Source organism: Lissotriton helveticus, chromosome 10, assembly GCF_964261635.1.
Source record: "Lissotriton helveticus chromosome 10, aLisHel1.1, whole genome shotgun sequence".
NCBI lineage: Eukaryota > Metazoa > Chordata > Amphibia > Caudata > Salamandridae > Lissotriton > Lissotriton helveticus.
The window spans coordinates 941,800,690-941,814,210 of NC_136071.1; the positions used below are offsets into that span (position 1 = coordinate 941,800,690).

At 43.7% G+C, this 13,521-nt stretch overlaps 1 protein-coding gene across 10 annotated transcripts in view; it reads right to left on the reverse strand.

Annotated features, from left to right (window-relative positions):
• Nucleotides 1-566: 566 nt before the first annotated feature.
• The window catches only part of MINDY3 (MINDY lysine 48 deubiquitinase 3), a 213,025-nt gene continuing 200,070 nt past the window's right edge, over nt 567-13,521 (reverse strand). For all 10 annotated transcript variants that reach the window (XM_078663611.1, XM_078663608.1, XM_078663607.1 and 7 more), the window contains 2 exons: nt 3,251-3,322; nt 567-1,073 (listed from right to left, as the gene is read on the reverse strand). In XM_078663611.1, coding sequence (XP_078519737.1) covers nt 927-1,073; nt 3,251-3,322 — 219 coding nt within the window. In that variant the 3' untranslated portion in view covers nt 567-926. The remainder of the gene's footprint in view (nt 1,074-3,250; nt 3,323-13,521) is intronic.

A 13,521-nucleotide genomic window follows, 5' to 3' on the forward strand; every position in this document is an offset into this window, starting at 1 on the left:
CAATGCTCAACCAGTAATATTTAGTACCTCGCTGGTGATTGAGACTGTGTACTTACCTCGGACTTTGCTATCCTTACTCTGTACTCAATTTAGGCAGTTCAAAAGGAAACGTGGATCAAATGAAAGTAAACAGAGTGCAGGTATGTGGGCGAGGACTGCTCCCCAAGCAAGAGAAGTGGAGGTTATGTGGGTCAACTGCTGCAAATGTTCAGTGACAGTGTGCAAGGCCACACAGCAGTAGCATAAGCTACCAAACATAAAAAAGAAGATCGAGGGAGAAAACAGAGATGTGAAGGATCAATGGGTTCAGTGGCACGACTCCATGTAACAGCAGTGCTTAGTTTAAAAGAAGCAGTTTGCAAAACACACTGTTCAGGTGGTGGTGGGGTGGGGGTGCTGGGTAAACACTTGCTTGGTAAGTAAAAGATTACCTTGTATTAAGTGCCTCTACAAACATCTACATTGTAATCACTGTTAACAGGTGCCCACATGTACTTGTTTAAATATCCGAAGCACCAGGTAATTGTACTGTTAGAGCACTTAATTTGTTAGGCTCAGGCCAAACATTTTAATGACAGAATTATGTTTTATTGAGATTATATTTTTACGGTTTCGTTTTGCAGAACTGGCGATTTTTGCTAGTATGCACATCTTCACAGCATTTGAATCATTTTAGATTTACATACGACCTTTAAAAGGCAATGTAATTGATTCAGGATGTTAAATTGCAATTAAATGTACATGGAAACATTAAAATAAATAGCGATAAGCAAAAAGAGACGATGCATATTATTATTTACATCTTGACATTTCCAGTAATTTATTCAAGCAACTAAGGTGCTACTTTCCAGTGAATCATGAATTTGTTACACCTCATTCAACCACTATCTGCAAACAGATGCATACTTTTAAAGACTGTTGCTGAATTAATTTAACGAAGGTGGCCGATCTGTAGTCCACAGTAGCTCTATAAATTGCCATTTGGTTCGCAAGCATTGTTTGACTGGCGTGTCATCAGTCTGCAGCATGGGATCTTCAAAGCCAATGACTGCTGTACCTTCAACATACATGACCTATAAAAGTAAAGAAATCATCTTTTATCGTTTACAATAGAACTTTGACTAATATTAAAGAGAAACGGCTGCAAGTATGTGTTGAAATATCAAACAGGGTAAGGAGAGGTAGCACTGCTCTACCAATGGCCTTCATTAGAATTTTGTATTTGGTGTAAACTTTTTGGAAAAGTGTGTGAAAATTGGAAAGAGGAGACTAAGAAAAGCAACCCGAGGGCAGCCAGAAATCAAAATCTGTTGAAAATAGAACCCTAGGTATGTGCATACTGTGTACAAGTGAGCAAAATGAGCAAAGTAAACTCGCAGTCATCAAAAGTCTTTATTTCTGTTTTACAGCATCATAAAAGAAACAAGCACATAGATCTTGCATGGCAATAATCTGTATAAAAGGTACTGTAGATTAAAAATATTTCTTATACAGGCTCTTGATAGTTTAAAAAGAGATGAGAATTAGGGTAGAAGCTTATCACAAAGATACAATATGAGGATAGTGCAAATATAAATATATTACAATATTTAAAAGATGTGTCCTAACATCAAAATTAAAACAGCAAGCAATCCACATATTTACAATCCAAAGTGCTAGTGTGAAATACACGCCCATCTGTTCCGATCATTTGGGTTTCTATTCCTTTACTTCCTTCAAGTCAATAAAATCGATAGGGCCCTCCTTCTAATTGACCATAATTTACCCCAAAACTTTGCTGTTGCACAAGCAAAAAATGGTCTTGCATTTGACTTCAGAATACTTAGGGCTTCTTTATGACCATGTGTCCCTAAGTGCCTACATACCAGGATAAGCCAGTTCCTTTAGGGTCTGGCGTAGGTAGGGCAAGCAAAAAATACATGGCCTATCATTTCTTTAGGGCAAGGGCATGTTCGCAAATATATATATATATATATATATATATATATATATATATATACACAGGAAAGTCGACACCTTGAGGAATTGGAAGGACGACAGCGGACCCAAATTTTGAAGGTGCAATTTTTTTATTCGTGCAAGTAACCCCGCACCTTAGCCATGAGGCGTTTCGGTCCCCCTTGGCCCTTGATCACATGACGATATATATATATATTTTTTTTTTAAGTGGTGAATAAGCTACACTTTAAACGGGGTACAGACACTTCACTACCTCGAGGTCGAGTCAACATGTCTAAATAAATGGTCAGACTATGAAAACAAATCAGGTTTACATATCAGTCTGTCCTGATAGCTGGCTTCCATGCCGCTGTTCCTACTGATAGCACCTGTAGCGCTTTATGTTGGCCCAAGTAAACCAATAAACCCGGCTTTCAAGTAAGAATCGGAGGTCACAGCCCTATGGTTCATATATGGCTTCCAATTCACATTTAATTATTTTCACTCAACTAGTTTTTCGACAATCATGATATAAAGACAGCATTATTAAGCAGTCCCCTGGCACGCATTTCTTTATGATCATTATTCGTAAGATGATCTGAAATGTACCCTTGTCAAGGTGAGTTGCCTTGGTGCTTCCTTATCAAGTTTGGTTCCAATTCTGCCAAAAACGTGGCAAGCCACAGGGAACCCAATAACATGCATGTTTGGAAGAAGTAGCTCAGATATCAGATTTACATAGCACTACCAACTGCAAAGAAATGTATTTCATTGTCAGCATATACACTGATGCTTACTGGACAATTTCATGGTGAATAATATACAGCTTCAAAAGAACACTGGAGATAGTATGGTCAAAATATGCTAGTAATTACCGGCACGTTGTGTTCGTTTTTCACTAAACACTTATTTTATGAAATGAACATTTTTATTTTCTCCACAGTGGTGGGGGTTCCTATTCATATACAATTTGTTTTGCCTTCCACAGGTATAAGTCTCTATAACACAGTATGCTCAAGTTAAAGACTAGTTTACAAGTGATTCTTATTTTTTTTCAAGCATCTCACCGAACAGATTTGACGACTGGCTTTGAGGGGTACTAGTATTATTGCCTAGGGGCAGGTCTGCAACCAATATAGAGCAAGGATTCCTTGAGTTTATTTACAAAGCACGTAGGTAGTTATTTATGGTAACATTTTAATTTCCAAAAACCGCTAGTTCAGTCTTTGTCGTAACGAAGACCATGCTTCATGCATTAACATTATTTTATAATGTATTACTAATGTGCTATATCTTGAATTAAATAGCCTACCTTTTCATTAAAATTAGACTGCTTCAGGCCGTTGTAATGGTACACAGTGAACGACTCTGGGGGTTTGGACTCCTAAACACACAAGCATAAAAGAAAATGAACACATTCATGTTAACATTTTAAGACCATTTACTTTAACTGAAGGAGAGTGTTTGATATTTATAATATACCAGGTTTAAAAAACAATAAACTCATGGTGCAAGTAACCCTCTTTTTGTGGAGTGCCCAAGACTGGATATCTCTAACCCCAATACACCAATTCCTCTGCTGGTAAATCGGAAGGATATCTCGAGCCCTTCCATGTGGGCCACACATTTCAGAAAGTCTCATTTGGAAGATAGCATACTTGCTAGATAACTTGCACGGATTATGAGGATTTTACTCCGTTTCAGACAGACTTGACTTAATATTAATTAATATAATTCTGAAATTAATTTAAATAGTCGTAAAAGTTAAGGAAATCATAGAAAACAGTTTAAAAATGTCAAACATAGTTCGCACGTTGTCAGATCGGACAAGCTAAATAGAAACTTCTCTGCATACTTCAGAGCAGCCCATGTGATCTGGCGAAGGCCGGCTCTAAGGCTGCGCGATTGGTGCCACCGCGACAGGTGCTGACCTTGTTTTCAAGTACAATTTGGTTTTAAAAGCACCTGCTGTCGTGCTCCTTGCCTCCAGCAATTTTCAGGCAACTATAAAATGTCAAGATAACTCTTGAAGATGAATGGACCTGCTGCAGAGATAGAGTTTTTTTCTAGTGGAAGTTTTGACTGCCGTGTACTATGCAGATCACAAAGTGCGTGTAATGTAAATAGGTCAGTGTGTTACTGCTTCTGTTAGAGAGACCCTTTTGTTACTTGCAGTTTACAAGTTGAAATCCTAATATAGAACAGTGAGCTAATAACTTTCATCAAAGCGCTACATGCAAACTACAAGCTAAAGAATAGAGAGTTATGATTTCCCCCCCCCTTTTTGTATCCTAATGTTGCAAAAAGGGTTCACTTGGTAGAAATCCATTCTTATTAGTAAAGTCAACCAAACAACCAACCATGGTGTTACGTTTTAAATTTTGAGTTTGTGCTTCTCCAGACCAAGCACTCTTGAACTATACGGTCTACCAGTATGGATGGCGTGTGACTCCTATACCTTTATTTTACTTTAAAGGTTTTATATAGCGCTGGCTAGACCCGGAGGTATCAGAGCGCTTTACATGAGCATCAGATCATAGTTACAGGTTACACTGTTACAAAGGTTACACAGTTATTAGAGCATGGCAACATAGTTACTTGTAAGGTCAAGATAAACAATAAGAACAAACAAGTAAGGGGAAAAGCAGGTAAGGGGAAAGATTATGGGGAGGTGGGAAGGAGCTGGGGCAGTAGACCGGTAATGAAGGCGGGAAAGGGGAGGGTGAAGGACATCGCATGGAAAGAGGAGGGGAAGGGCGACAGGGACACAAACCGGTAGACGAGTCAATGCAACGTCCAAAGTCCAGTAAGCTGTGATCTCTGCTCCCTTTACACAGTGGACTCTCTCAGAGAGGTCTCTGAGACTCCCAAGGCCGACATACTGGATCCTTCCCCAAAAAGGGGAGAGGGAGTGCTTTGGCAAGGGGTGCCATACCATACCTCAGCTGTGAGTGGCTCCCCTGGCGCAGTGGACTCTCATAGCAGGTACGCTGAGACTCCAGAATATAAATATTGGATCTTTCCCCTACAAGAGGACTAGGAGTGCTTAGTCAAAGGGCACAAATGACAGGGGGCTAGGCAGACTAGCAGGCAAGGTGAATGATTCAGGGGGGAGTGGATAGGAGCTAGGGAGGTAAACCAAGGGAGAAACAGTACTAAATGGTAACAAATTTAATTAATGAGTTATTATATAGCGCTGGCTAGACCCGATGGAATCGGAGCGCTTTACATGAGGGACAATAATGTTGCAAATTACATCAGTTAAAAGTTAGATACGTTTCAAGAAAAGCATTTAACCACTTGGCTGCTAAGGGGTATGCATGTAGGTCCATTGACTTTCCATTGAAATCAATGGGAACTACATGACGAGTTACCCTTGTCATTAGCACTGAAGGGGTTAAAGGACATAGGGGACAAGGTGAATGGAGCAGGAAGGGTAGGGGGATAGGGTAAAGGGGTAGGAGGATGACAGGATGTAGAGACAAGGGGAAAATCTGCCCAAGGTTCGGCTGGGTAGGTGACGGCAGGGAGGGGGAGTCTACAACCCATCTTCTCTTTAGCAATAGCGTAGCTCCACCGGGCATCAGCCAAATCGCTCAGGTCTCCACAGTCTGGGGTAAGTTCCACAGGTTCAAAGTACTGGTGTGTAGGCAGGTTAGGGAATAGGTTCAAGGTCTGGTCAATGTCAAATTGTTGTCCCAGGGAAGTAAAATAACGTGTAGGGGACCACTATGGAAGCCATCTTTGGGTCAGGCAGGGGACTGTACTGTACACTGGTGGCCATCCTAAGTTTAGGCATCAGGCAGTTGAAGTCAATATCCAGGACAGCGGTGGCCAGAAAATAACAAATCCAGCGTGCACACACCATCACACGCACAGACATGCACAAGTACACACAAATGTGAGCACACACTCTCATATGCGCACTGACGCACACAGACAAGCACATAGCCAGAAACATCCAAGAACACAAGCACACATAAAATCCCATGCTGTAGTACAAAAACACCCAAAAACATGCACACACAAACGCCATCACATGCACAAGTACACACAAATGCGCTCAGATATACACGCAGACACGCACAAATGCACAAACAGAAACTATCATGCTCCAGAACAAAAATACCCAAGGACGTACACAAATACATGCACACACACACAATCACATGCACAGACATGCACAACCACACAACAAATGTACGCACAGACGCGAACAGAGGGTGCACATACAGAAACATCCACACGCACAAGCACACACAGTCCCATGCTCTAATACAAATACACTCAAATACATGCATACACCACCACACGGGCAGACATAAGCACACATACAGAAACACCTGCGAGCACAAACACAAATAGAATCACATGCTCTAATACAAAAACACCTAAATACATGTCAACAACATCGCACGCACAGACATGCACAAGCACACATAAATGTGAACATAGTCTTTCATACACGCACAGGCGCACACACACACACGTGCGTGTGTCCGTGGGGAGGCCTAGATCAGCTCGTGCTGGCAGTCAAATGAGGGGCCTGGTGTAATTGTAGACTGAGGAGCATTGCGGGTCACGCGGTCTTTCGCAAGGCACACTAGAGCTCGTGGCCCCCATCTCCAGCATCAGCTCTCCCTCCTGTACAGATAGGGGGCAAAGTCTGAGGGCCCGCTATCAGCAGCGGGAGGCGCTTGGGGAGCAAATATTGTTGGTCAGCTGGGTATTCCTCCAAAGGAAATGCCAGGCCAGCGTAGCAGCCGTTGCTAAGCCAGGTCCCGCCTCAGGCAGGATTGCTAATGGCGGGCAGGCCCCCACTCACCGGTGACCCAGATGTCCAATGTGGTGCTCACCGGGAGGTGTGCAACTGCGTTGGGCGCCGACTCCTGCGCCCGGTCCCTGTGTGCATATGTGGTGGCTAGCGATGGGGCAAAAACAAGGCTATGAAGCGGCTGCAGCTCCGTAGTGCACAGCACCGGCCCGCCACCAGTAGTCGTGAAATGGCAGGCCTCTGTCTACCCGCTTTTGCCACCGGTTTCGGCATAGGGGTCACGATCTTCGCAGCCATGCACAATCCTGCCAAATAGAAGAGTCTCAGGCGTTGAGGCAGTTAAGTTGACACAATATAGCGGTTCGCTGTAACAATTACCGCTCTTAGTACCCAGACGAAAGTTAAGGCAGTTTAAGGTGAAGAAATGTAACAATATAGCAGCTCGCTGTTGCCAATAAAGTTATTTGCCGAGTAGCAATCACCTAGACCAAAGAAACACTTTCCCACTTTGTGCGTTCTTACCAGGAGTTCTCTGGGAGTATTACTGCTCTTCTAGGACCATCGCATACTCCATTTTTCCCTCTTCTCGTAGTGCTCCATTCACCGGTACTACAGTACTGCCGCAGCCAATGATCCGGGCGGCAACGCTCACAACGCTCACAACGCTGGAACACTGACCACACTGAGCACGCTGAAAACGCTCCTCCGCTGTGGCTTCTCCGCCTCCTCACTCCCGCTGACCTCTCCCGTGCGGGGACTTCTCCCGGCGAGGGTCACAAGCCAGTCGGCCCAGGGGGGGCTCCGTTGCTCTCCCCCATGGCAGGCTCTAACATACACTCTTATGACTCATTGTTTCTCTAATGTGTATGTGATGTAAAGTTCTTTAACACCCAACACTAGTACGACTAGCGCTAGAAAACAAATGAAAAGCATGGGAGAGAGTGGTTATGGAGACTTGATGGGCACTGTTAAAGGGTGGCAGTGAGGGAGTCCATGGACAAGGTCATCAGGGGGAAGCCAACAAATATTTTTGCAATGGGAAACACCAGCACTAAAGCGGACCCTGGATCTGACCACATTCTTATCAACAGGAAATGGCACATGATCAGGGCTCGAAAAATCCACTGGCCCGTTCGCATTTGCGAGCCAGATTCAATTAGGGCGAGCTATTTTTGGGTCCTACTTGCCGTTTCTGGCGAGTAGGAAGACAAACTTGCTTTTGACCTCGGTCTCTGAAAGTAGAGGAAATGTGACAAGATGGCCAGATTTAAAGGCATCTTTATTCCTCACAAAGTGAATGAGCAGTAAAAATGCCTTTCAATCTTGTTAACTGTTCGCATTTGCTCCGCTTCCAGAAACTGAGGTCAAGTGTATTTCAGTTAGGTCGAGGACATTTTTTAGGTTACTAGACCTGCAGGTCTAGTAAAATGTTCATGATTTTTCGAGCCCTGATGATGTACTCAAAAAATTATCTAGAAACCTCCCTTTAAAATGCAAAAGAGGCTCCAGTTTACAGCTGTTTTAGTTTTCAAAAAGCATGGATTTTTTTTTTGAGCCTCTCCTCTCAGACTATGGAAAGAGTACCTCTTAGTCAATCTGATTCCCTGCACCAATCTCGCTAATTAAAACTGCTAGCTTATTCGGAGCTGCCCACTTAATACTTATGAGTCTAGATATTCATGTTTCCATATTACAACAGTGATTCAGAACAGACTTGGTTGGTATGAGTAAGATGTACTGCGATCAGTGTAACTTTTCCCTTGCACCTTCTGTTTCTGTGTTCATTCCAGTTTCAATTTCTTATCTGAACCCAGAATGGCGAACAGTTAACAAGAACAGTTTAGGTTTTTCTTGCCCTTTATGTACCTCTTTTGCCTTTCCTTGGTTCTAGTCTACCATTTCATTTTCATGCCACGTGGCTTACCCTGCACTGAATCCGGACACCCATGATTTATCAATCTTAAATTCCCTAAATCTGAGTTCCAGACGATGTTTTCCCCTTGACCCTGTACTAGATCCTCATTGGCTCTTACGTATGAGTTATGATGAAATATGTATTTCAACATGCCCCCATTATATAGATTACGGAGTGTGCAAATGAGTCTCTGAAGGTAGTTACTCCGTTACATGAGCAATGAATACTGACTCATACTCAAAAACTGTTTTACCAGGGTTTTCCAACAGTGTCTCTGGGGTTACATCAGATCTCTGCTCTTGTCCGGCAGTTAACTCTCAAGGAGCCAACGACCTATAATTTATTTCATTTTAGACTGTCTAACAGGCACTTCCTCTAATCTACCAATAACGCACTCATCCATCATTTTCTAATGGCACCTAAATGCACCTTCTCTTCCTGCTTTGCTATTTCAGTCATGCTCTTTTCTTTAGCATTTCTATAAGTTTTTAATCACAATGGTTTCAAATTACTCTTCTGACCATGTACCTAATCGTTTTATAAACCTTCCGGTAACCACAACCCCCTTGGGGAGTTTTGTAATCATCCGATTTTGAATAGCTGTTTTCTTAAATTGCTCCTTCTTTGGGCTATTTCTTGCTCAGTGCCTACTTAATCAGAAGTCAATAGTCATTATACTAAGAAACTGCTGTTTTTGTACATCAAACAAATATTGTATATCAAACAAAGAATGCTTTCTTGCTGTTGCTGGAATGCCAGAAAGCTAGAGATATGGTTAAATAACAAACACAAAAATTGTAAGCTTTTCTTAAAACTGGAAAACTTCTTCTGATGAGTTCACACAAAGCATTTCAATGGTGGTGGTCTCTTATATTAGACACTTGTTTGATATGGACTGGAAAAGCAAATCTCAATAAAGACAGACAAATAGGATCAAAAGAGTGGAATTCTGGTTGTTCTAGGGATGTTAACACTCAAGCTGGCTTGTGGTTTGGGGCAGAGGTGCTTCTACTGGGCCCAGCGTTGGCTGAATACCAATGACCACAGTGGTTGGTAGGCAGTATAGGGAAGGACTTCTTGACTTTTCTCCTTTTAATAGGATGATGCTTTGGTTTACTTTCTTTTTTTTACATGAGGATTCCCACATCAAATGGTATCCATGTTATCTCTTCTCTACATAAGGTAGTTTTTTCACTTCCAGATCAACAAAACCAAGGATCGTACATAAGGGCGCTCACATGGTACAGACTTTGTCGGTCAACTTTACAAGTGGATGGGGATTCCTTTGGTTTGTGCAGTCCAAGGTTCACCCAGGCATCCGTGGTGATGGTCTCCTACAGAAATGTGTCAGGAAAAGGAAAAGGCAGTCCTTACAACAGGTGGTTTGCATTCCACCACTGCAGAGAGCATGGAGAATGGCCTCAAATCAACACTAGATTCTTCCAATGGCCTTCTGCCTGATATCACAATGCGCTGCCAATGGCGGCTGCTTCCAATTGAAAGTGGTAGGGCAGCAGGGGCGAGGGGGATGAGGGGGAATAATATATATCTATATATCCAACAAAACAAAGGCTGCCCCTTGCTTGTCCCCTTGGAAGAAACCACACAGCAGGTAAGTATGGTCTTTGCATTTAATGTGAAAGCTGCAGCACCACATCTGAAAACCGGCATTCAAATTTTCTCAAGTTCGGTTGGTGCCCTCCAGGACTATATATCTATATCTATATATCTATATATATATCTATATCTATATATCTATATCTATATATTTACCTGCCGCTGCCGGGGTCCAGCTTCTTCCACATGCTTAGTCCAACTCTCAGACTCCCCACCCAATTCAGACACTGCTCTTATGCGATTACCCAAGCATGAGCACAGCAACGGGACTGGCCTAAGCGGATTGGTTTAATGCTCGCTCAGGCACAGGGAGCCTGAACCTCTTCTCCACCCTGCTGTACAACACAGCTGGAAAGGCAAAATGTAAGTGTGCATGTCGGTTTGGCCATCCTAAGACGGCCAGGCAAACCGCCATGCACATTTACTGTGCCCACCACTTGTCCTCCCTGCTGCTGTCCCTAGAGGATGGCCACTCTCAAACTCAGCTTAGCCAGGGAAACATAGAAATAATAAATGGTTTTATTATCATTTTATTTTTATATTTATTTATTTATGCGACTTGTATAGCGCGAACAATTGCCCGAGGGCGTCTCGGCGCTGTGGATGAAGCAGAATGAGGGGGGGGCGGGGAGGAGAAAAGAGTTATTGGTTGAAAAGCCATGTCTTTATTTCTCTTCTGAAAATGGTCAGAGTGGGGGCCGACCTAACGTCGGGTTCAAGGGAGTTCCAAAGTTTGGCCGTTGATACATGGAAACTGCGGTTCTAGTGCGTGGGACTGTCATGATAGACGTATTCATTGAGCGAAGTGGTCGTTTGGGGACATGGAAGGCGAAAGGGTTGAGTAGAAATCGCGGGCCCTGTTTGTGAGAGGCTTTGTAGGCGATACAGAGAGCTTTAAACTTTATTCTGTTTTTCACTGCTAGCCAGTGATAGTTTTTGATGGTATGGGCGATTGGTTGGAATTTAGGGGTACCTGAGAGCAATCTGGCCGCGGCGTTTTGTATGGACTGCAACCTTTTAATGACCTTGCTTTGGGCATTAACCAGGAGTCCGTTGCAATAGTCCACTGAGGACATGACAAATGAGGTAACCAAAGTTTTGCCAGCGTTAGGGGGAAGAAAAGGGAGGATCTTTTTTATGGCTTTGAGTTTGAAGAAAGATGACGAGACAATGGAGTTGACATGGGCAGAGTAAGTAAGTTTATCATCTATGAGTATTCCTAGGTTTTTGACCTTGGTAGCGGGGAGAGGGGGAGGGCCTAGGTTAGCGGGCCACCATGCATCTGGCAAGGTAGGGGTGAGCTTACCGAATGTCATGATCTCAGTTTTGTTGGAGTTCAATTTGAGACAGTTGACCGACATCCAATTGCTGATGGCCAGCATGCCCTGCTGAAAATTGGCCGCTATTTTGTCTCCGTTCTCTTTGATAGTGAGGACCAGTTGGGTGTCGTACGCGTATTATGTTAGGCTCATCCCCCAGTCCTTAATGACCCTAGCCAAGTCGGTGACATAGATATTAAATAGGGTTGGACTGACGGATGAGCCTTGAGGGACACCACAAGGTAGAGCCAATTGTTCAGATAGAAAGGTTCCTAGCTGGACCGTCTGGGTGCGGTGGGCTAGGAAAGATGTCAAGAGGTCTTTAGCCTTAGCTTGGATGCCTATGGCATTCACACGGTCGATCAGGATGTTATGATCGACCATGTCAAAGGCCACGGTGAGGTCCAGCAGGATGAGCACTGCCGCTCCTCCTTGATCAAGTGCCATTCTTATCTCATCTGTAGATTTGATGAGTGCGGTCTCGGTGCTGTGATGTTTGCGAAAGCCGAATTGGTGGTCGTCTAGGAGGGAGTGTTCTATTTGGAGGTTCATCAATTTTTCGGCGAGTTTGGCAGGAAATGGCAGGCTAGCTATCGGTCAATAGTTGTTGGAATCGTCTGCATCAAGGTGAGGCTTTTTCAGCAGGGGTTTAAGAAGAGTGTCCTTCCAGATTGTCGGGTATATTCCAGTGTTAAACATGGTGTGGAGAAGCGTGGCTCAGTGGTTAGAGGCGGCAGACCCGGAAGCTGAGATCGGCCGTGGACCAGGGTTCGATTCCCCGCCTCGGCGGGTCTCGGGCTCAAAAATTCCACGGACTCGACAATTCTCGCTCCGGTGCCTACTCGACTCACGGGGTCACACTCTGCGACTCTGGGCAATAGCTTGCTTAATCTCCACTACGGCCCCTCGCGGCGGGATGCCTGGCTTTCACCTTGTGGATACCCCGCCGGGGTATCTCACAGGGGAATACCAGGACGGGTTCCCTAAGCAAGCGCCTTGATACCTTCGGGTGATACGTGCGCTATATAAGTTGCAATACATTTACATTTACATTTACATGTTGAGGATATTGGCAAGTTGGGGTGCAATGACATCTGAGATAGGGAGGAGAATAGATGCGGGACAAGGATCTTTGGCTGATCCTGATTTAATGGTGTTCATGGTTTTGGCGACTTGGGTGGGGTTGGTGTTATGAAATTGTAGAAAAGTGGGGTGGTCAATGGGGGCTGCAGTAAGGTAACAGTCTATGTAGGTTTTTTCTGAGAAATTGGTGTATATGTTGTTTACCTTATCAAAGAAAAAAGTAGCCAGGTTGTTACAGAACGATTGGGTCGGTTTGGGGGTTGATTGGGGGGGCAAGTGTGACAGTTTGGCTACCACTTGGTAGAGTTCCTTATTGGAGTTTTTAGCTTGCTCGATTTGAGAGGAATAGAAGCTGCTTTTAGCATGTAGAATTAGAGATTTGTATTGGGTCAATTCTCTCTTGTAGTTTTCCTTCTCTTCGCTAGAATATGTCTTTCTCCAATGGCTTTTTATTTGTTTCGGCATAGCTGTCTCTGCTGTCTCAGAGCCTCGGTGAACCAAGGTGCCGATGTGGTACTGCGATTTTTTGAGGTGGTTTTAATGGGAAATAGTTTGTTTAGGGCCAAAGTGAGCCATTTTGAGTATTCTTCGGCTGCGTTGTTAGGGTTGTGGGAGAGGTTAGTCGTTGAAGCAGACAAAAATTCTCGAAGTTGTTGATGATCAATGTTTTTCCACGATCTAAAAGTCGTTACGGTGTGGGTGTTGTGTTCCGTGTGTGATAGTGAGTTAGATGGAATGGTGAATGTTACTGCATGGTGGTCTGTCCATCCTAAGGGGAGGATCTCCGTGATGTGTAAGTTATTATCATTAGTAAATAGGCCATCTAGAGTGTGCCCTGCTTCGTGCGTACTGCCTATGACCCGTTGAATAAGGCC